The sequence below is a fragment of the Ambystoma mexicanum genome, chromosome 1p, assembly GCF_040938575.1.
Source record: "Ambystoma mexicanum isolate Mex_15411 chromosome 1p, UKY_AmexF1_1, whole genome shotgun sequence".
Taxonomy (NCBI): domain Eukaryota; kingdom Metazoa; phylum Chordata; class Amphibia; order Caudata; family Ambystomatidae; genus Ambystoma; species Ambystoma mexicanum.
In genome coordinates, this window is record NC_090921.1 from 190,261,128 (window position 1) to 190,285,819 (window position 24,692).

The window sequence follows — 24,692 nt, forward strand, 5'->3', positions numbered from 1 at the left end:
TGCGATGCTGGATCAGCTTCAGGTTTTCGATCTTTGATTGCCACACGACAGACAGCTTCATATAAACTATCTGGAGCTCCTGGCAATATTCCTGGCGCAGAAAGCGTTCAAACCAGGCATTGTCAACAAGGTGATCCCGGTTAGCACGGACAATGCAGTGTCCATGTTCTATATCAACAAGCAGGGGGGTACCAGGTCTCCTCCTCTTGTGGAGCTTGCCATTCGGATTTGGGAATGGGCCATTCAGCATGGTATCTAGCTGGTAGCAGTACACATCCCGGGCCAGCTGAATGTCACTGCAGATGCCCTCAGCCGACGAGCAATTGTCAGCAACGAGTGGGAACTGAACAGAACTCTGGGATATTTTTTGCTGTTGGGGCACTCCAGAAGTGGACCTTTTTGCAACGCCTACAAACAGGAAACTTCCCCTGTATGCCTCCAGGAACGGGCTCAAAGCCTCCTCACTGAGGGATGCTCTCCAAATTCCATGGCACAACCTGAAGGCCTATGCTTTTCCGCCCCTGCCTCTGATCCATCGGGCGCTTTGCAAGCTAAGGAAGACAGTGAATTGCTCCCTCCTGTTCATAGCCCCTTGGTGGCCGGCCAGGTTTTGGTTTTCAGAGCTTCAGCATCTATCGGTGTGCGTGCCGCGATCATCAGCTGTGGCACCCCTCCCCACAATCGTTCAGCTTGGCGGCCTGGTTCCTGAGTTCAGATCTTTAGAACGTTTCAATTTGTCTGCGGATAATATGTGCATCATTCAGACGGCCAGGAAACCCTCTACAAGATCTCAGTATAGATGTAAATGGCTACGGTTCTGCCACTGGTGTTTGGCTAAGTAGCTGGACCCCAGGCAGGCTACTATTGACATGGTCCTGTCTTTTGTCTCACATCTGGCAGAGTCTGGCATTCATGTCTTGTCCAGCAGGAGTATTTATCGGCTATTGCTGCTTATTTGTCCACTGCCCAGTGCGCATTTTCACTGCCTAATCCAATCATTAAAAGACAATTTGCAGGCCTGATGCATCTCTATCCTCCTGTTCGCAACCTGCATCCAAGGTGGGATTTGAATGTGGTCCTTACGGCCTTGTGTCATACATAAGCCTTTTGAGCCCATGGCTACTGTCCATTTTAAGTACCTTTCATGGAAAGTGTCCTTTTTGATTGCTGTGACTTCAGTAAGGCGTGTAAGTGAGCTTCAGGCCTTGTCGGTAGAGCATCCATTCCTTACTTTTCATAAGGATAAGGTTGTCCTGCATACACATCCCTCCTTTCTTCCAAAGGTGGTCTCTGATTTTCATTTGAATCAGTCAATTTCATTGCCTGTTTTCTTTCCAGACCCGGCCTCAGAGGCCGAAAGGGTTCTGCACTGCCTGGACGTTTGAAGAGCCCTTAAGTTCTATCTGGTAGAACATCTGAGCTTAGGAACTCTTTGCAACTTTTTTTGACCTTTGGAAATCCGCAAGGAAAGCCGGCCCCCAAAGCAACCATCTCCCGATGGATCGATGCCTGTATTTCTGAGGCGTATACCATCCAGGGTCTTTGGCCCCAAAGGGAATTCATGCTCATCTTGTGCGGGGCAAGGCGGCTGCCGTTGCCTTCCAAAAATATGTTCCCTGGGAGACAATCACGAAAGCGGCTACTTGGGCCTCGCCATTGGCTTTTTGTAAGCATTACTGTCTGGACTTGAGCTCCAGAGCCGATGCTCAGTTTGGTCAAGCTGTGCTTAGGAACCTGTTTCAGTAAGGAGTTTCCATTCATCTGTAATTCCTGTGAGGAGTGCTTGGAATCTCCCATAAGTATGGAGGAAAGGGGACGGGACGCATGAGTATGATAAAGTTACTTACCGTAGTCAGTACGTTACTCCTAGTCCATAGTCCCCTTTCCTCCATACGCCCGCCCGCCGTCCCCTCTAAAAAGTTTCCTTTGTTATTGCTTAAAGGTCTTAGACCTGGCGATAGAAAAGGACTGATGGGTGAAGCGCTGGGCGGAGCTAAGGAGGGCGGGGTTATGGCCGCGTGCGGTACCCCGCGTAAAAAGAGAGGAAGGATGCATTTTTGAAAAATGTGATGCTTTTTACAAAGTGCTCCAGTCCCGTCCCACAGGACGGAAGAATGTCCCATAAGTATGGAGGAAAGGGGACTATGGACTAGGAGTAAGGAAGTCACTACGGTGAGTAGCTTTATTATTACGTTTAATCCTCCTGGCCTCATTCCTCATCTTCCTCGGCTGTGTTGTCAATGTGAAATTGGGAGGATATATGAGATTTGTAGTTTCCCATACAATGAGGGGTTAGATGGATTAAGGAAAAAGGGGGTTTTCATGTCTCACCATCAGGTGCTTTACCCCCACTCCCTGAGGACCCCCTACCCAAGTGATCCTCCCTCGCTTGGCAACCCCCCGGGTCGGGATCCAAAAGCGATGGCCTTTCCCTGGCCACCTGAGTACGGCATCCCCGGGACCAGGCTGTGGAACACCCTCTGGTTTTTCACTTTGTGCTATGCCAAAATCTGATGATGGCCTCCAGGGGTTGGGATAAGGGAGCCATTTTTATTGGCTGCACTAGAGCACTACAGTGACTGGAGTTTTTCAGTTTTTACGTTACCATGGATTTCCATCCTGATGACTGGGAATATTCATACAGCATGTGAAACTATGATAGATACCAATGCTGGAGAACAGGAGTTACACGTAAGTAACTTAATCCTTATGGCTCACCACCATAAGGATTTACACGTAAGTAACTTAATCCTTATGGCTCACCACCATTGCTACAATATAATCCAGTTAAAGATGTTTCCTGAAGCACACTGGTGCAAAGTCTGGGGCCCTGTACTTTCTGTCCAGGCGATTGGCGCAGTTGGCATGAATGCCATGAAGACTTGCTGCCCAACTGCCAAAACTTTGGCATATTAAGGATCAAGAGAGCTGGTTTTCAGGACTTGCTTAGATTAGCTTTTGAGACAAGGTCCTCCACTTCCTATGGCCCTTGAGTATCCAGGTGGATATTACTTGCCACCCTTCTCATTAGAACATGGAAAGCCATATTGTTGTCCGGTGGGGAAGGAAATGGTGAATGTAATTAGGTTTTTCCTGGTCATTTGTTACTTTCTCCCAGTTCACCTCCTACTCCTTCTCCTGAAATTGCTGTACTGACTCTTCCTCTGTGTATTTTGTCATCCACACATGGGGCACTTCTTTCTGGGCAGGGATCACTTGTCCAGCATTGAACTGCTGCACCACTTGGAAGATCCCATCCATCAGGGCTGGAAGCATTTCTTCCATGGTACTTGACGTTGCTGTGGAACACTCACTCCACCTTTCTTGACTGTTGGGCCTGCTCTGTAGGGATCTCCATGCCGAAAAAAATAAAGACTGAGGATTGTACCTTGGCGATGCCCGTCAATGCTGGTACCTTGACCGTTGCCTGGATCCTGATCGACCATTGGGGGTCCATGATCGAATGCAGGATTCCCTTCAGACACCCATGATGAAATTGTTCCATACATCTCTGGGACCAAGGAAAAATATCTCAAAGTTCAAATGGATCTGTTCGCTTCCAATGTGAACCGGAAGAGCGAATTGTTCTGCTCCCGGACGTTCTCATCTTGTCGCTCTGAAGGTCGCAGTGACAGGTGAGAGGACATTCAACCTCCTCTTGCACTCTCTCCTATCCCTATCATTCCGCTAGTAGACAAGAGATTACACCTGTATGGGACCATATTGATTCTGATCGCCTTGGACCAGGCTCGGAGGGCGTGGTATCCAGAGTTGCTGGATATGTCCACCCGCCTGCCTTCCCTGGTACTTCCCAATGAGAGAGGACCTACTCTCCCAGTCAGATGGGTGGGTACTCCACCTGAACCCCAGCATCCTGAGTGTTAATGTTCAATTGCTGAGAGGAGTGGGACTTGTCGGACAACATCCATGTAGTACTCCTATCAGCTCAGAGACCCACAACAAAGTCTTGTCAGATTTATGCCTGCAGAGGTTGTCATTTTTCAGCCTGCTGCAGATACTGATATCATAAGTGAGGAATCCAGAACATCCATCAAAAAGTGCATTACAGAGAGGTAAGTAATTTGTTGATTCCTCATCTTAAGGGATAAAGTATTTGTATATCATGGTCTTCTTTTCTACATACACCATCACACCCTCCTCCCTCAAACCATGTGGTAGAAATGGGTAGTCTGATGAAAAGGTACTGAGGCAAGCCAAACCATAGTGTGTTTATTCTTATTATACATATACACACTGATCCCGGGGGGGGAGGAAAGCAGGGGACTTTTAATACATTTGTGGAATATTACTGTGCAAAGTCTCTGGCCATGTCCACATGAAGGGACAACCCAAAAGCATTTGAGATAGGGGACTCTGGACTAGCAGTATAGTAGTCACTACAGTAACTTTTAAAATCTTTAATAAGTGTTCTAGTCGACCATAGGGAAAAAAGGCTATGAAAGCAGAGTTTTAACTTGGAACACCTTCCAACTCACACCCTCCATATTCTTTGGAGTACCGCAAGCAGTCCCCAACCAATCTATCTGTGCTGCATTAGAAGTTTGCAATTAGGGAATTGCATCTCATGGAAATCTGACCTTGTCCTTTCCCTCCAAACTCTTATTTGTTTGTTTGTTTGTTTGTTTTTTAGGCTTTTAGCAGAGCTCATCGAATCGGTCAAGCCAACAAGGTTATGATCTATCGCTTTGTCACCCGTGCCTCCGTGGAGGAGCGCATTACTCAGGTGGCCAAGAGGAAGATGATGCTGACTCACCTGGTGGTGCGGCCAGGACTGGGTTCCAAAGCTGGCAGTATGTCCAAACAGGAACTGGATGATATCCTGAAGTTTGGCACTGAGGAACTCTTTAAGGATGAAATAGAGGGCATTCGACTACAAGGAGGTAAAAAGGGGGCAATGTCTTTCACTATGTTATGTTTAGTAATTATCAATTTTGAAGCAGTCATGGTGCAATCTTTGAGCTAGCTCCAAAGGGTAGCAATAAGGCCATCTATTCACACGTTTTCTTTTTATTACATAGATTATATCAGTCGCAGTAGTGAAATCACATACCTTTTGGCTTGTGATGAAATCACAAGTAGTGACAACGCATGTTTTTTGACAAGCAATGTTATCACAAGAATTCACACCTCACAGCCTTTGCGATGAGTGACATCCCACAAATGCAGATAAAGGGGATGCATATGATTTGTAAGTGGATAGAATAGCGTTCACTGTTGCAACCTTTTTTTACCTCTAAAGGATGTCCTTGCTATGAGTCATGTGCCATACAATGCTGCAATGCTGGGACATTTCCTTTCTAGATTCTATGATTGGGTGTGGGTTCAGAAACATGCCTGTCCCTCAGGTTTAAAGGTTCCAGAGACCTTTGGTAGTATCTCATTCTAAAGCAGTGAAAAAGTAAAGGGGTCCAACTGTGACCCCGAAAGGACCCCCATGCCTCCAGTATATCAAAACTCACATTTCTTCAAAGTTATTGCCAAATACTATCTTCCAGTATGGTGGTCTTAATATTCTATCTCTGATACACTGGCTTTGAAGATCTTATTCTGCTCTTTTACTGCTGCCATGCTACTTAATATCATAATTCTCACCACCCTATTCCTAACACCCTGAGAGCGAACTCCACCTCTTTCTGCTCCTTTGCCGAACTCGGTATAGGACGGTAGAATATTTCATCTCTCTGTAATAAAACCTTCATTCTTACTCGCCACTTTGCTACTCCTTACTGTGTTAACTGTGACTGAAACATACCATCCGCCCTGTCACAAAACACTGCAGCTCTTTTATTCTGCTACCCTTTTCACTCCCATTGACCATTCAAGAAAGATGCATGTTTTGGTCTCTTGATCACAGTCACCACATCTTCTCTGCTGCTACCTTCTCACTCACCTCATCTTTTGAACTCAACCCTCCAATCCCTTCTATTATTGTCCCAATTTACCAGCACCCTGGAGGTCTCTAACCCAATTTTTGGGATGCTCTTTGAATCTCTTCCCAATGAAGGCTTGCGATGGACTTCAACCTGCCCACTATGACCAAGGCCTACAAACAACAGTAGACGCCAAACGTTAAGTCACCCACCATACCCTGGCACCCACAGCCATGGCAACTCACTCAATTTCATCTTCCTCTCATCAGTAAATTCCTTTACCCATGTGAATACCCATTAACATAACTCTTATCTTTTTTTTTTCTTTTTTTTTGTTATAGCTGATAAAATAGCCTTTCAAATATACAAAACAAAATATATGTACAGCATATTTAAAATATTATTTAGTATCGGGGTGTGCTGTTGCGCACGTCGAAGATGGCCGCCTAGGTGGACAGCTCCAGCTCGAGCGAAATCCTGTTACCCCGAATATCCTTCCAGTCAGCAGCTGTTCGGAAAATATTTATAAAACACTGTGGCGAAGGACCCGAGGAAGAGCCCCTGGGAAAACGGAGCTCGCCGACACCGGGATTGAGAAGATATTGGCCGGTGAAGTCGCAGCGTCAAGGGAGCTGCGACGTAACCGCTGCAAGGCTCCACGCTACTTCTACGCGAGTCCGGAGGAGGAGGTGCGGCCTACCAACATACAGGCGCTGTTTGGGGGCAGCGGCGCTCCGGCTCCCTCTCCTCGCCGAATTGAGAGCCTGAGGCGGCTCTCTTTGCATCGGGCCTGAGAGGGCTCCCACCGAGTGCCCGAGGACGGCCGTGACTGCAGCGCGTGCCCCGGACCCCCCACGGCAGAAATCCAGCAGATGCACGCTGGCGAAGTAAGTGGGCTGCTGGGGGGGTGGGGTGCGCGGGGGGCCTGTGACACCGGGTGGCCAAGCTGCAGGGAGGCACGGTGGGAGGCAAGCCGCCCTGCAATAAGGCGGCCGCTGCTGCGGGCTGTGAAGCGCATAGTGCGTGAGGGCCCTGCCTGGATCACCTGGAACAAGCGCATCAACGGGCCAGGGCCTGCCAGTGTTGGCGGCGGCTCGGGGTGAGGCTGGGTGCGCAGCTGGCCGTAGGGTGTAAAATTTGCTCAACACACCCAATACCTCGCCAATTGAGAGAACTGTACTGCCATAATCCTTTAGACAGGGAAGCGTACTTCAGATAAATCAGCAATGGATCATTCAGGTGAACTGCGACACAGCCCGATTGTTGTAAAAAGACACGAATTGCTGGAGTGCCAGACTCCACACCTGTTGAACTCCTTCAGAGGACACTAGAAATTCGGGCATATAAGTGCTGAGAGCTGGGGGCACGATTGGTGGGGAGACATTGGGAACAGGCTGGCAACCGTGAACAGGCACAACTCCAAGACCACAGGGAAACGAGGTGAGGCGGGGAGACAGGCCGGAATGAGCACCAGGCCGCCACAACGCAAATTGCTTCAGGGAGTCATGTAGTGATCATATGGACGACATACCCTGTGGCCAATACCCGTGTATATGCCGGAGCTGTGGAATTCCGCAACCGGGCCCCTGTAGTGAAGAACTTTCACCTGCAGCGACAAAAGCCCAGTTTCCTGCCTGCACTGCGGCGCATCCTGGCCGTGGTATCAGGGCAGGGGCTGTCCATTGTAGCCGCAGTGGGCAATAACTGATCGCAGGGACAGCGATTCCATTCACGTGGGAGAGCACAATCCACTCTGCAGGTGGTCACTTTACCTAATGGGCCGCACTGAGAAGAAGGTCACAGAGGGAAGAAAGACCGGCCCAATGGACTCCTTCGCCAGCTCCCAGCCGCAGACGACAACAGGTGGGGCAACACAAACACCTGAAAACCGAGACACAGACCCCTTGGATCGCCTGGCAACAATTGTGCAAAATGGGTTTCTGGCCGTCAACGTAAAACTGGATGACATAGTGGCGACGATTGGATCCTTGAAAGCGCGAGTGGAAAAGGAAAGCGCATGCATCTCGGAAACAGAAAACAGGATAAGTGCAAATGAAGATGTACTCTCGCAACATGGCTGTGATATAGCCCTGCTCCAGTCGGAGCTACGTAAGACTCAGAGCAAGTGCGAGGATCTCGAATACAGATCCCGCAGGAATAATATTCGCATTGTTGGGGTGGCGGAGATGTTTGGCAAAGGCTCCATATGCTCCATGGAGAGACGGATGGAAGAGCTGCTGAAATCCGTACTGGGGGAAGAATCCCTTTCAAACCATTTCCTCGTGGAAAGAGCTCACCGTACCCTTGCACCACCCCCCCAAGCCGGGCGCTCCACCCCAAACCATTATTGCACGTCTCCTGAATTATAGGGACAGAGACACGATACTCTGTCTGGCCAGAGAAAAAGGAACACTGCACCATGAAGAAAACAGGATCCACATATACCCAGACTTCTCTGCGAACATACAAACACAACGCAGATCCTATGAGATGCTCAAGAAACAGCTACGACTCCGCAATATACCTTATGCTTTAATTTTCCCTGCGAAAATGAGAATCAAACATGGAGGCAGGGCCCACTTTTTTGAAAACCCTACAGGGGCAATGGCATACGTGGAGGCCTCCATTCCACTGCCCCCCAGGGATCGCATAAGGGACCCAAATGTAAGACCTGGCCCGGGTCAAGGCAGAGGAGATCCGATAGACGGATGAACTGCGCCTCCTTTGTAGTAGTAACATGCTTTTCTTTATGCAAAGTCAACACAGCTGAACTGGATCAAGATCCGATGTTATCGGGCCGTAGAGTCTCCCATGTGGGCGACCAGATGGCTGGTCACTAGACGGCAACGAAGCACCCTCAGGAATGTTCCAAGCAGTTATCTGGGTCCATCGTCAAGTTGGGGCAGATGATGTGGGTGGTGGGTGGGACAGGGCGAATGGGGAAGTTTTTTTGTTGTGATAACCAACCGGACGAGTTTAAGTCCGAGAGGAGAGTTTGCACTGTTGAAGGTTGTTGGTTCATTGAAAAAAGGTACTGGTGCAACCCTAGTTCTGGTTGCTCGTGCATTCATGGTTGTTACAATACAATACAATATGTATGCATAGGAAATGGGTGACGGGTTGAAGATTAAACTAACGTCATGGAATGCCCGAGGCCTAAATAATCCAATGAAGGCCAGGAAGGTTGGTAATCATGTCACCAGACATGGGCCCCACATTTTAATGCTGCAAGAAACACATGCACAGGGCACGGTCAATGAGGAAATACTGGCAAAATGGGGCAAACAGTGCTACTATACGAACTATTCCTCTCAGTCCAGAGGGGTATGCACTCTTATTCACAAATCACTAGGTTTTATCGCCAAGGGTCACCTTGTGGACCCGATGGGCAGATACGTGTTGGTCTGGGGGGAAATTGCGGGGGAACACATGACCCTTGTTAACACCAATGGTCCCAATCTCGATGACCCCGACTTCTACTTACACATACTTGAGATCCTTATTAAACATGAAGCGGCAACTATATTATGGGGAGGGGACTTCAATGTGGTGCTTGACCAGACTCTGGACAGATCCGCCAAGGCAATCAGGCCGCCTTCCAAGACGGCACTAGCTTTGAAGCAGATCATCCAGCAACTGTCCATGCTGGATGCCTGGAGAGTGCTTCCCCCAACAAGCAAGCGGTACACGTTTTATTCTTCCGTACATGACAGGGAGTCACGTATAGACTATTGGTTCGTCTCCTCAAATGCAGCACACGCCCTACAGAATAGCGAAATCCTTCCCTGCACACTATCCGATCATTCCCCGGTGACACTGGAAATTACTCTGGGAGATGCCCCTAGGCCGACGAGGAGATGGAGAATGCCCAGAGATATACTAAAAGACCCAAACGTTGCTGAAACCCTACACACAGAAATTGCCAAGATAACGTCGGGTCTGTTGAACCGATCTCGTCAGTTTGGGAAGCATTTAAAGTCTGGGCGAGAGGAGCCCTGATATCTAAAACCACGGGCCTTCTAAAGGAAGTACGCTGGCACCTGGAGAGGGTGGTGAGGGAACTGAACGCACTAGAAGAAGTTTACGGCCGGACGCACAGTGGAGACACCCTGGCTGAAATACACAAATCTCTTAGGGAATTTGATCGACTGGCAGTAAGGGAGGTGCAATATATAGTAGCCCCTGCCAGGGCTCACAGATACGGGGAAGGGAATAAAGCAGGGAAAATGCTGGCCAATTTGGTTAAGCATGAAAAACAAATGGCTCCAATTGCATCGATTCATACGACACAAAACGTGAGAATAACAAGCGAGCAGGGAATAAATGATGAATCTGTTGGTTTTTACAAAAAACTATACGCAAATAAAGATAGGAAATCCCCGGATGAGATCAAAAAATACCTAGCCACATTGGACCTCCCTAAACTTACAGTAGAAAATAAACTAATATTGGAGCAACCTGTTACGGCTGAGGAGCTCACCGAGGCAATCAAGGGGCTCGCGTCTGGCAAAGCACCGGGCTCGGATGGCCTTGGAGTGGAATTTTATAAGGAATTCCGGGAAGAATTGTTTCCCGTGCTGCTGGAAGTGTGGGGGGAGGCTCTAGGTAAACAAATACTGCCACAGACGATGCGCAAGGCCATAATTACAGTGCTGCCCAAACCCCGACGCCCGCCAAAGGACATGTCATCCTTTAGACCCCTATCCCTGATAAATGTAGATGCCAAAATTTTCGCGAAAGTACTGGCAAACCGCATGCTACCCGTAACGCCAATACTTGTACACACGGATCAAAGTGGGTTTATTCCCCAAAGATCCACTGCCTTAAACCTACGTAGGCTATTCGGCATAATGTCACAAATTAACCCAAACAAGCAAGCAGTAGCGATATCCCTCGACGCCGAGAAAGTGTTTGACTCGGTCTCCTGGGAGTACCTCTTCCTGGTATTGGAGGCGTTCGGGGTGGGCCCTTATTTTATTCAATATGTCAAACTGCTTTACACAGCCCCATGTGCGAAAGTACGCACAAATAGAACTATATCTGAATTGTTCAAGCTAGGCAGGGGTACCAGGCAGGGATGTCCCTTCTCCCCTATCCTTTTCGCCTTGACAATTGAACCCATGGCGGCGGCGGCGATACGGGAAAGACATAATAACAGGGGCATAACGCTGAAAGGAGCCACCCAAGTAATATCATTATACACGGACGATACGCTGCTGTATATCCGTGAACCCGACAAAAACATTGTCCCTATCATGACAGATATCAACGAATTTGCAGAGTACTCGGGATATACGGTAAACAGTGCCAAATCAGAAGTGTTCCCGCTCACCCCCTCCACAAAATGCCCAGCTCAAATGTGCGGCCTCAAGTGGTCTGAACATCACATCAGATACCTTGGGGTTCTGGTCTCTAGCAATAGAGAGACCCTATACACTGATAATCATGATCGGGCACTACAAACACTCAACACTAAACTGCAGGTCTGGAGGCATCTCCCAATTTCATTACATGGTAGAATTGCCATTCTCAAAATGATTGTACTTCCAAAATTGCTATACCTATTTGTAAATATCCCTATATGGCCTGGGAGGGAATTCTTCTCCAGGCTTCGATCCATGATGGTGCCGTTTATTTGGAATGAGAAAAGGGCTAGAATCAGCTGGGAGAGAATGACAGAACCATACGAAATAGGGGGAATAGCTGCACCAGACTTTGAGCTTTATTATACGGTGGCACAGGCACAGTTTGCAAGGTACTGGTACGATGAAATGGACAACTCACCTCACACGCGAATAGAAGAGTACACCACGATGCCCACCGACATCAGGTCGGTCATCTTCAACGCTAGACATAAGGACTCTTGTGAATTTGACCCTGTGAGTTGCACGGTAAAAGCTTGGGGGGCTATATATAAAAAACTGAAAATAGAGATCTCATATAACCCCGAAATGCCCCTATGGAAATACCCCAAACCCCCCCCCCACCACATTTGACACTAGTATACAGGAAACTTGGGACCCTAACACAGAGATGAAGGTGGGAGACATGTACATAGAGGGAAAGTTTGTTACCCTGGCGGTGTTCACGAGGGGTATGGGAGGTGGGCACCTCCGGACACTACAGTACTACCGAATGAGATCCGCATATCAAGCATGTTGGCCATCCTTTCCTGATGAACCCCCTTCCCACCCGTGTGTACAACTGGTCACACCACAGGGTGGACTGGGAATCTCCAAACTTTATAAGACAATACAGACTCGCACCTCTACGACCAACCAGGTAAAGGAGAAATGGGAAGCAGACATGAAAATGCCAATACCCGAAGACAAATGGACAAGATACTGCACACTCACGAAGAGGGTGTCCCTTAATGCGGGATTGCGCCAAATACAGTTTAAAATCGTAAACAGACTGCATTATACCCCTGCCAGAATCGCTACATTTACGCCTGATGATCCAGGCAATTGCCCTAAATGTGGGTCCCTGTCAGCGGGATCCTATCACATGTACTGGGAGTGTCCAGTTGTCACACGGTTCTGGAAGAGGGTTGCAGTTATGCTAGCTGAAATCACACAGATCCCCCCACACTTGACCCCACAAAAATATCTGTTTGGTGATATAGGTAAATGCTCCGAGAAAATTAGAAGGCTGATTAATCTGTCATGCGTCATTGCCAAGAGATGTATCTTGAAGGCATGGAAGAGCCCGAACATCCCCACCATGGACACTTTCCTGCGTGAGTTAACCTACATAAATGAATGTGAGGAGCAGTATGTGCTGACTCAACCAAGTATGAGCAGACCAAAGGACATCTGGGGCCCCTTCAGGGCATACCTATGTGATATGTTTTCAGACACTGAAACAACCATGTAAATGCAAGATTGTTAAACATTCAATGATGATATTTTTGTATATGCGACCGTATGATGTGTTAATTTGGTGCCACTGTTGCTGCTGAGAGCATCAATAAAAAAATGTTTTAAAAAATATATATATTATTTTCAATCGCTTCATTTTGTTGGTAACTAATATAAAACAGAGAATTCAGTAAGGTTAAATACAAATGATGGAGAAGAGGAGGAGAAAACGATAACAACAGAGGTTTGCAAATGGTAACTAAAATACAAAAGGGAAGCACAGACACATAAGGTTCACAATAACAATATTACAAATGTCCCAGAGGAGACTAACCCACTCACTGATACCTATCTGTTCGAAAGTGTGTTTCCCAATTTAAGTACAAAATGATACATCTGACAGAGCCAGCACAATGTTTCACAATGTTTTATGTTTTCAACGCTAACAATAGATTTAGCGATTGCATAAAGTAACCATCGCCACATTTATTCTTGGACTCTGGCTGTCATAAAGGACTATCCACAATAAATCAGAGTCTAAAATTTGATATCCTACAAACATATGCTGAAATTATCGCTTTCTGAGGGAGAGTAATGCAGGGCATTCAGTGATCAAATGCTTTATTGTCTCAACTTTCAAGTTGTTAGAATAAAATCTTCAGGAGAGATGCCTGCTGTCGCCTGTGTGCGGTGACTGTCGCTGGAACAGGCTTTATTCTGTCTGGTAGAGTGTCCTGAAGAGGCCTGCATCGGTACCTGCTGCAATTCTTCATTGGAAAGGGTTGCACTCAGCTCCAGGACCCAACCGGAAAAACATTTTTCGACCTGCCTAGTCACTTGGGAAAATCGGAGTTAGGGTGGTGAGTAATCGCAATAATTACAGCTGCCACACCTTTTGCCCCTATAATAAACCTTAGAATAAACATTTATTTATTCCATTCCTTCACTTTTTAAACATTTGTTCTAAAAGCTATTCTAAAAGATAGAAAAATCATCTTACTTACCGGTAATATTCTTGAAAAGTCTTCTGGAATATTTTTCACCACCACAAGAACTCTTCCTACCCATCCCTCCTCTCCTGAGAAGAAACATTTATGACTTTTGGGCCCAAGTCCTCATTCAACATAGGGATTGGACTTAAAACTATATGCAGTGCTCCAGATAAGATTTTGAGGTGGGAGTATTTTACTCGCATGTTTCAACTCCGACAGTAAAAGTGATTTTAAGAGAGTAAAAATGACTTTTCTCCTTTGCAAGAGAGTAAAATGTATGTGACATCCAGGCGACGTGTGCAAAAACTGTATGGAAATCATTACTATGTGGCAGCTTTCTGCATTGTGACAGAAGACTCCTTTCAATATTTCTCTAAGGTCTTGCCATTTGATCTCTCTTGTATATATTGAAATGTTGAAATCACAAAAACCTAGCCAATTACATAGTAAAGCAAACATGAATTGCATTGTGTGTTTTGAGATTCAATAGCAAAATTGTCTTTTTTTTTTTTTTTTTTTTTTAAAACTTTGTTTATTCAGCTTGGTACAACAGGCACAGGCAGATTACAATAAAGCATGTAAATACAACGGAAATGCAAAGGGGATCGCGTTCATCGCAGATCAGTATGGTACAATTGAAGAAATCATATAGGGTAGTACAGGGAACAACGTATACCGATGGGGGGCACATGCGAGGACAGACCAAAGACAGTTGGGAGAGAATCATGAGTCATCTGGAGCTGAGGCGAGAGAAGGGTCCGGGGATGCAGGGACAGAGTCGGTGACAGTGGAGGACATGTATGAGCGGAATTTTTGCCATATGTTCCTAGGTCTGGAGTGGGCGGGCTGTTGCATCGACCAGGACTCCTCCGTGTCAGAGGCCCACGTGACTGCCCTGAGCCACTGTGCGTGAGTAGGGGCGTTCGGCCGAAGCCAGCAGAGTAGGATTGTACGCACAGCTAGTAGCATACAGAGGCTAGCCAGCCTCCTGGAGTCACGATGAAGCTCTGGGAAATCATGAAATAGACACTGCATTGGGGACGGGGAGATGGGGCACTCGAGAATAGATGAGATAGTGGAGCATACTGAGGTCCAAAATTGGGTGAGTCGAGAGCAAGACCAGATCATGTGTATATACCCCGCCTCTTCACTGCCACATCTCGGGCATCTAGGGGAGGAGTCACTTGACATACGGTGTAACCTAGCCGGGGTATAATGGAATCTGTGGAGCACCTTAAATTGAATTAGTTTGAATCGGGAGTTAAAGGAGATCAACTGAGTGCGTGCACACATACGGGTCCACAGCTCATCAGATATTTCGGAGCCGAGATCTGACTCCCAGGAGTGCCTCAGTTTGGAGAATGCGGGGGGTGATCTGGTTTGGAGCAGGGTGTATAGCCTGGAGGTTTTTCCCCTCATAGGAGAAGGCGAGGATAGTTCGGTAATTGCAGGTTCATCAGGTGGCAATGCCGGAAAACTTATGTATTTGCGCTTGAGTACCCCACGGAGAGATGAGTATTGGAGCCAAACGGAGGGTCTCCGCCTAAGGGAGGCCGGGAGGTCGGGCCATTCTATAAAGTTTCCCTGTTTGAATACGTCACGTAGTAGTTCGTATCCCGCCTCGGCCCATGTGCGGACCACCGAGGGTGGGACATGTGGGACTTCTGGAAGGAAGTTCCAAATTGGAAAGTTGCCGTGAAAGGGGTGAATGATACCCAGTATTCGCCAAGATTTATGTAAAGCTAGGGATGTGCAGGTCATGGGATCCAGCGATTCCGACAACACCGGCATGGGTGTGACCACTAGAGATCGGATATCACGGTCACTGATCGATAACCTTTCCAGTCTGACGTGGGGGGGGGATCCGTTACATTGAACCAGTGTGCAGTGTGTTGGAGTTGTGCCGCCAGCCAATAATTAAGGAAGTCCGGAGCTCCAAATCCTCCAGCCTCCATGGGGGTGGCAAGGGTCTTGAGCTTTAGACGGACCGCGCCTGAGTGCCAAAGGAAGGAGTTGAGGCTACGTGTCAATGATTGAAAGAATTCGGTTCCCGGCCATAGCGGTACATTCGCAAATCTATACAGGAGTTGGGGGAGTACCACCATCTTCAGTACCCCTATCCTGCCCGCCAGCGAAATCGGCAACTTGGCCCAGCCCTGTAGTTTGGTGGTGAGGTTTGTGAGGTATGTCTGATAATTCTCCTCGCGGACCCGTTCGATGTGACGAGCCACCACTATACCCAAGTAGGTAATTTTAAATTGGGCCCAAGCGAACCCCATGGTATCCGGGGGGGGGAAGTGTGCTGGGAGTAAGCGGGAAGAGAGTTGATTTAGAGCAATTAACCGTGAGACCGGAGATGTGCCCGAAGAAGGCGATGTCTTTCAGTATTGGGGCCAGGTTGGTCTCGGGGGAACGGACGAAAAGAAGAGCATCGTCAGCGTACAGGGAGACTATGTCCGAGATACCAGAAGTACGCAGACCCCTATGTGCATGGTTTTGGCGAAGCATGTCCGCGAATGGCTCCATTGCTACAGCGAATATTAAGGGGGAGAAGGGGCATCCCTGTCTAGTGCCCCTGGCTATATGGAAAAGAGGGGAGCAACGGTCCTCTGTGCGGACTCTGGCAACAGGATTAGAGTAAAGTAGCCTGACCCAGGAGACAAAGGTGGGACCGAATTTACATTTGTCAAGTACCCGCCAGAGATATCTCCACGACACCGAATCAAATGCCTTTTGCATGTCAAGTGTTGCGGCCACTGCATGTACATTCGGGCTCACCCTACTTATAATGTTGAATAGCCGCCTCAAATTCAAGGATGTGGAGCGGCCTGGGATGAACCCAGCTTGATCTGGGTGTATAATATGTGGCATGAAAGGGACAAGTCGAAGAGCAAGTGTTTTAGCGTAGATCTTGGCATCGCAATTGATCAGGGAGAGTGGACGGTACGAACCGCATTGAGTAGGAGGTTTATTGGGTTTTAGTAGGACTGTTATGGTGGCTTCGCGCAACGAGGGGGGAAATTGGCCCAGTTCCACCGATTCGTCCCATAGCGCAACTAGACGGGGGAGTAGGAGTGACTTGAAGTGTTTATAGAACTCCACAGGTATACCGTCTGATCCCGGGGATTTGCCTGAAGAAAGGGAGTCTATAGCCTCCGAGAGCTCCTCAGGGGTGACTGGGTTCTCAAGAGCTCCGGCGGTCTCAGGAGAGAGAGCCGAGAGGGGAAGATTATCGAGGTAGGCATCGATTTCTGCATCAGTGGCTTTATCTGATTGAGTATATAGAGATTGATAGAAGGAGAGGAATTCAGAATTAACATCTCCAGGCAAGGTGGCCAGGGAGCCATCAGGTCTCTCGATTCCAGGAATGGGTGGGGCACCAAGCTCACGGCGGAGGAGTCTAGCCAGCAGGCGGCTTGGGCGTTCACCCTCCCCGTATCTCCTAGCAAGTCCAGGGTTATCCAGAAACTTCAGCTCACGGTCCGCGAGGGAGCGGAATGTATCCAGCTCCGAGCCAATTAACGCGAGGGTTTCTGGGGTTTGGTCTAACGTGTATTGGGTCTCCAATGCCGATAATTTGGCTTCGCTAGCTGCAATCTCCCTCCGAATAGTCTTAAGGATACCATTTTCCTTGGAGAGGGCGATGCCTCTGATGTAGGCCTTAAAGGATTCGGAATTGGGAGGAGGCTTGGGAGGAGACGGAATTGGTGTTAATTTCAAAGAACTCCTCGATGGCCGACTCCAACCCGGAGCTGAAAACCGGGTCGAGGAGAGAGAGTGGTTTCATCCTCCAGTGTCTGGTTCGGCCGCCGTCAGGGCCCCAGACTAAGGTGACTGTCACCGGGGAATGATCGGAAAGGGTCCTGGGGAGGATGGTCAGTCCAGACACGCTCCTCATCAGCACACCAGATACCAACCACCTGTCTATTCGCGAGAAGGAATCGTGAACTGAGGAGTAAAAAGAGTAAGATCGGGAGTCAGGATAAAGGAACCTCCATGCGTCATATAGGGCCAATCGAGGAAGGGAGGACAGTGCAGCATATGCCGCTCTGGAGAGCTGACGGGGTCTGGACCCAGATCTATCTAGGTTTACGTCGAATATCGTATTAAAATCGCCTCCCCAGAGAATCGGTACCAGCGGGAAGCTCTCCAAGATGGTCACCAATTGTAGATAGAAATCGGGATCATCGACGTTGGGGCCATATATGTTGAGGAGGACCACCTCCCTATTCTGCAGTACGCCATGAAGTAGAACATATCTGCCCAGGGGATCGATTAACGTAGCGATGGGAATGAATTTGAGGGTTCTGTGGATCAGGGTCATAACTCCGCGGCTCTGGGTGGAGTAGGTGGTGAAGTATCTCTGAGGGCCCCATGATTTCGCGAATTTTTCACAATACTCGGAACATGCATGTGTCTCCTGCAGAAATAGGATTTTAGACCCATGTCTCTCAGCCTGAAGCTGTAACAGTCTCATTTTTTTGTGGTTACCCAGACCTCGAACATTCCAACTCATGAATGTCAATGTCTCCTCGCGCCGTACCTCAGAGTCGGCCATAGAGGAATACGGGTGGATGGAAGTGTGCTCCCCATGGATGTTGACCAATATGGTCAGGACCGCGATGTCCCTGGGGCCTTAGTGTTCCGAACTCTACCCCTCCTGTCGTCACCAAGCTTTTTTTAACATTTAACCCCTTCCCCCCCTCCCCCTCCCACATCCCTCCCCCAACCAGAGGGATGAAGACCCTACAACCAATTAACCAGAACCAGAACAGTGGCATCGACGCCTGGGGGGTCTGCGAGTTGGCCCGGCGACAATGCTCCGAACCGCGAGGCAATTTTAGGATAAACATGATGCCCGACATTAATGTCGTTTCCCGTCCAGGGGAGGACCCGTGGAGGGGAAGGGAAAGGCGGGCATGGTCAGTAGATAATGAACCAAGAAACGAGAGATGTAAGGATGTGAATTCCCGAGCAACCGGACCGGGGTGGTGTGTGCACCCGGGCACCGGTGCCCCGGGGGTGTCACAGTGACGGGGGGGAACCGGGACGTGAGCCCAAGAGGGCGCGAAAGGGAGGAAGCATGACCCAACCGCCCAGCAGGGGTCTGACTAGTGTATATCATAGACGCCCAAAGGGGGAACAATAGCGTACAATAGGTCAACGGGGTCTAGCTGACCAGGAGGATCACCCAAACAAGAATGAGTGCATGCAGGACCATGACTTGAGCAGACCAGCATTGGAGAGCAGTTAGCATGTAGAGTAGTGCTGTCTAATACCACCATGTCGCTGTGGGATCCAGGGGGTTATCCCAGGACCCCCGGGCGACCAAGAAAGCAAGGGATATGTGTGGTAAGCCTCTGGGGTGGAATGGTGGGGAGCAGACCACAGCGTATTCTGCCCACAAGCCCATTCAATTCCTGCCATATCAGTGGGTCCCCGAACAGAGCAATCATAAGTGAGGATAGGAACAATCACACAATCTGACATCAGAGTGGCCTGGTCGCTTTCAATAAAAGGGGGGCCCCCTCCAGCGCCGGGAGATCACAATGGAACATAGCGGTGTCCATTTCCACGAATTGTCAATGCCTTGGCTAGCCAGTGACACATCACCCGCTCCAATGCGCCGGCGGGGGGAGCCCACAGCGGTGTCTGTTGAGGGTACAGTTCAGCCGGGAAAGTGTTCATCTATGAACCTGGAGGCCTCCTCAGGCAGTGTGAAAAAGTAGACTCGGTTTGCGTGTTCAATCCGTAATTTGGCGGGGTATAGCATGGCATATTTGACCTGATGGTCACGTAATCTTCTCTTGACCGCCAGAAAGGTCTTGTGATCCCGTTGTACCGCCACCGAGAAGTCCGGATATAGGTGGATCCTAGCTGCGCCCAGGAGAAGGTCTCCCTTGAGTCTCGCCGCCCTGAGGAGGGCATCCCGATCGCGAAAATTTAAGACCCTTGCTATGATGGGACGTGGGGGTGCCCCCGGTTTGGGTTTCGTCGTGAGCGCACGGTGGGCCCTTTCAATCGCAAACTGAGGTGAGAGTTTAGGGGAATCCAGGATTTGGTTCAGTAGGCCCTCGACGTATTCCTCCATAGGCTCATGTATCCCATCCTCCGGTACCCCAATAATGCGAAGATTATTACGCCTCGAGCGAGACTCAAGATCCTCGTTTTTCTTCTCCACCTCAGTGACGCGGGCGGATAGAGTAGAGACCTCCGCCCGGAGGGAGCCCAGGCCGTCCTCAGTGGTGCTCACCCGCGACTCGATCTCAGCCACACGGCCATCCGTTCTCTCCATATGCGCCTTGATGGAGGATATCGTGCCATTCATGTCGTCTAACTTACAATGAATTGTGGTGAATCCATCCCGGATGAACTCCATCATTTTCTGAGGGTCGAACGGCTCCTGCGCCACTGGGGCAGAAGGCTCCTGCGTGGACGTCTCCGGTCCATTGCTTCCTGAGGGCTTGGTGAAGATGTTGATGGAGGATTGTTTCTTGCCAGTGCGTGTCGACATGATGTCGATGGAAGGGCGAATTAAAGGACAACGGATCCACCAAGGAATTGGGTGAAATCAGAAGGTAAGGCACCAGGATCCACCCAGGCTCGTAGGCGAAGACCGAGCCGCGCGCCAGGAGAGCCCACGACGACCCCGCTCCCAGCGGGAGGGCCCAGAGAGGGGCGATGTCGGCCAGGTAATATATGCGGGAACCAGCGAGCAGCAATCAGTCTCAGTAAACACTGTTAAGGGGGGGCACCCCAATATCGGGGCTGAAGTGGGAAAGACTTGATCCGAATGGCGGGGGGCGTTGGAGGAGGTGGAGAGAAGCGGAGCCCCGGAGCAAGACCGGCCAAGGATCAGGAATATGGGTGGTCCAGAAAAGTAGACAGTTCAGGTTGTCCTCAAGCTCGTGATCAGGGTGGTAGAGTCGCTGTATCGCCCTCAGCAGTAATATCCAGGAAGAAGCTGAACGTGGGATCCAGGTAGGGTTCCCTGTTGGGCACCAGGCATAGATGGTGGGTGCCACGGCCTGAGGAGAGAACCGTCCCCAATGGGGGGGTAGCGGGACCACCGGTATCCGACAGAACCACAGGCGGCGCCCCCAGTCACGCAGGGAGCGGAGCACCCCCAGGCCCCACCGTGTGTCTGAAGCCAATCTCTCGGAAGGGTGGAGGAGTCCGGTAGTTGATGAGCAGGGATCGCCACCGAGGGGTGGACGTGGAGATGGTCGGGGGTCAGGATCACTCACCACGCAGGAGTCGGGGCGATGTTTCCCTTATGTGGTCAGCACACCGCACAGGGAGGCGCAGCGGAGCCCGGCGCTCTGGGGTCCAGCGCAGATCCCGGCCCCCGTGGCGCAGGAAGGGGGCGGCTCAGGATGTAACTGGGCCAGGGCCGCCCGTCAGCCGGGGCCGGGTGGGTATCCACTAAGGAGTGGCAGCACACCGCCCAGGACGGGGCAGCGGAGCAGGTCGCTCTGGGGTCCCTCGTAGCGGAGGAAAAGTAGACTGGGGGCCAGGGCCGACCCCGAGGTGAGGCGGTTCCAAGGAGCTCACCGCACGGCGCCGGATCGGCGCGACAGCACACCGCCCAGGACGGGGCAGCGGAGCAGTTCGCTCTAGAATCCCGGCTCCTGTGTTGACAAGGCGGAGTGAGGAAGGGTAGTGCAGGCAAGGCCCTCAACACAACGCGGGCGATTGCCACCGCGGCTGCAGGGCAGGACGCCCCTCCCCCACAGTAGGCCACGAGCCGCGGGGCTCAGGCAGGATCGTCTGGAGTCGGGAGCCGGCTCGGGTCAGGCACCCGCCCCCGCCGCACTCTCGGCGGGATGTAGCTTGGCCGCTGGGGCGGCCCGGAAGGCGGCACTCGGCCCACAGGCGCTCGGTCCCGTCAGCCGTCCGAGTAGCGGGTCCGTAGTGTGGGATGTCGAAGGCAACCGGAGAATTTTCGGATGTCTTATGCCTCGCGGGACGGAGCCGGAACTCAGGCGGCCATCTTAACCAAGCGCAACAGCGCCCCCTGCAAAATTGTCTTTTGAAGTTTAACAAAAGTCCTCATTTCCTGGAGCTATTACTACCTAATGGTATGCTAATGTTATGATACAACTGTGCAGAGAGGCAAGGACTCCATGCTAAATTCTATATCTAATTTAATGGTCAAATGGTTATTTAGATAGCGCTTTTGGCAAAGGGCTGTAGATAGAACATATTTATCACAATTATCACCAAACCAAAGTCGACACTTCTTTATCGACCTTGAAAGGCTGAGTTGGCCTTGCTGGGATTCGAACCTGCAACCTACCGATCACGCACTAATTGCAACAACGAGTTCTCAACCGGCTGAGCTATCTTATTGGCTAAGATCCTTCAGAGGTCGGTTAACTGAGTATCGACTGAGGTATAATAATCACAGTACCTAGATGTTGGACGTACCATTCATGAAGCGCTACATAAAGTTAAATACCTCTCTGGATTATCACAGGGACAGGTTTTGCTGAGTTTCTATCTCTTTTACCAATGTAACTTTCATTTGTTTGTTTTTGTACAGCGCTTGCACTTCCTGGATAGTCAGGTTTTGGATGTTTTCATTGTAGTCTTGAAGATTTGAGAGGCTAGAACACCTGTGATTGTTGTAATGACAATTACTCACCCTTGAGCAAATACTGATGCTACTGACCATTTATAGTAACGTACCTCATTGACTGCAAGGTTGAATGGATGTAAACGAGACTGTGCATAGTCATCATTTTACACACTGTTTTTATAATTAGAGTGTATATTAAATAATAAGTGTAAAAATGCTGTTCCTCCAAATGATTATGCACACAGCACTGGAACTCTGAAAAATACTATTGTGCAATACTGGTTTACTTTCACTGGAAAAAAGTATAATTTGTTACAAAATATTAATTCTCAAGTGCAACTTAGTTTTCCATCTTATTAATTATAAAATTCTAGGAAAATAAATATGCACAGTGCTTCTGTTTGTATTAATTTTGTATTTATTTTGTATTTATTGATTTATTAAGCGCCTTACGCCAAAGCATGTTTGCTCCATAAGCATCAACACAGCAGAAGCCGAATGGAAAGAAACCATTCCTTTTATCACAGTGTGCAGTTTCTTTTTTCGAAAGACTTCAGAGAAATACATTCTGTTTCAGAGGTGGCTTGCAATTACATCCATGTAGATAAAAATCAAAAGAAGCCTTCTGGTTTCTGTCAAGTAACCTGACCTTTGCACTGCCCTCTGCTCTAAGCCTGTGTGTAAATGTACAAAGGAAAATATTAAAGCTGTCGAATTTAAAAGATTTTCATGCGTAAAAAGGTCTAGTACGCAGCTTATCTGGAGGCCTGACTATATGGTTCTATTCTTGTGAACTGGTCACTACTTACCTTCCTTTCAGGTGTTTAAGTGAATTGTATGAATTTCAACATACCTACGATGACTGTATATATGTTTGATAACTGAATGCTGCATGATAATATTACCAGCTTAATTCATTTTTCCAGTGTGGTTTGGGCTTAAAATAAATAGAGCATTTCTGTACTTACCTGTCTAAGTAGAATTGTTGCAGACCTCCCCGTGTGGCCTCAATGTGGACCCCTGACCAGACTCCATCACTCCTGAAACTAAGCTTTGATCACTCTCCCCGCTTATCTTGTTGGGTTTAGCTAACCTCTCAGGGATCCCCTGTTCACTATAACTACGGTGGCCTCCTGAAATCTGTCTACCAGGACAGATTTTAGAAATCCATCTTAAGAAGTAGGAGAAGGACCATTGGAGAAACAGAGAGGATGTTTAGAGAGAAGAAGGTGGGTGGAGTAGGAAGGGAAGTGCAGGAGGATAAAGGGAAAGTGACAATAAGAACTAGGGAGAGGAATAGTTTGTGTGAAAGGAGAAGAGCAAGAGGGGTCAGAATGTCTGGAATGCACCCCTGATACAACTTAGTAATGGTGACAACGGTAGACCAGGGTTCACTGAGATTGTTCCCAGAGGGAGACTAGATAAATTAGGCCTTTGCCTGTAGGCCGCCACTACCACCAGTGAGATGGAATTTATTAGACAGTAGAGGCTACCTAAGGGATGCCTGGGTTAGGGAGGGAACGCCCATCTCTGGGTTTTACAGAGAGGGACAGACCTTAGTGAGCCCTTTGACATTTGAAGAAATAAAAACCATTGAACTGTCTCAGAGAGTTAGTGTCATCTTGAGGCTGTCTGTGACACTACTCTTTACCCAGTTCTTTCCTTTCTTGCTATTCCAAATGTAATCACACTATTAGTGTGAAGCATTTTTTATTATTGTTAGGCATTTTAAAAGCACATAACACTAGGTATCGAGCCAGCCTTGTCTGCATCTGGGTGCAGATCGAAAATGGAAATGAGAAAGAAGCATCATTGCCTTTCGTACTAAGGAAAGCCATAATGATTAGAGAAAAAGAAACGTTTTTGTTTGTTTGCAAAAGGTAGTCGGTGGGGTTCAAAGAGCGAAATTGTATAAGGAGTATATTCCGGAGACATTGGCCAAGAACAGAACAACGTCTGTTACCTCTGGTTAAGCAACATGCTTGAGAAGTTTATAGTACATTTTGAATACAAGACTGAAGGAGGCTGTAGGTCAGGTAAGGCTTGATTCTAGAGCATGAATACTTGGGGGACAAGCAATGAATGCACTTGAAAACAACTCATAGAATCTTAAAAGTAATAGGTTGGGAAGCGGGCCAACAGTGCAATGAACATCTAATAGAAGCAACAGAGGCGGTTTTCGCTAGTTTTCAGACCAGCCTGACTGCTGTGGCTTGTACAAATTGAAGACTTACAATAAGTAGTTTGGCAGATCAGCATAGTGAGCTTTGGTAACATCTAATCAAGAGTCCCAACCACAAGAGACTGAGAGGTGGGTGGGAGAAAAGGAGGAGTCATTCAAGATAAGGATCAATCTTTTTGATCTACG

The 24,692-nt window shown here is 48.7% G+C and overlaps 1 protein-coding gene across 14 annotated transcripts in view; it reads left to right on the plus strand.

Annotated features, from left to right (window-relative positions):
* Positions 1-24,692, plus strand: part of CHD3 (chromodomain helicase DNA binding protein 3) — a 2,755,261-nt gene that overhangs the window by 1,415,554 nt on the left and 1,315,015 nt on the right. For all 14 annotated transcript variants that reach the window (XM_069646310.1, XM_069646296.1, XM_069646309.1 and 11 more), the window contains exon 24: positions 4,652-4,901. In XM_069646310.1, the coding sequence (XP_069502411.1) occupies positions 4,652-4,901 (250 nt within the window). The remainder of the gene's footprint in view (positions 1-4,651; positions 4,902-24,692) is intronic.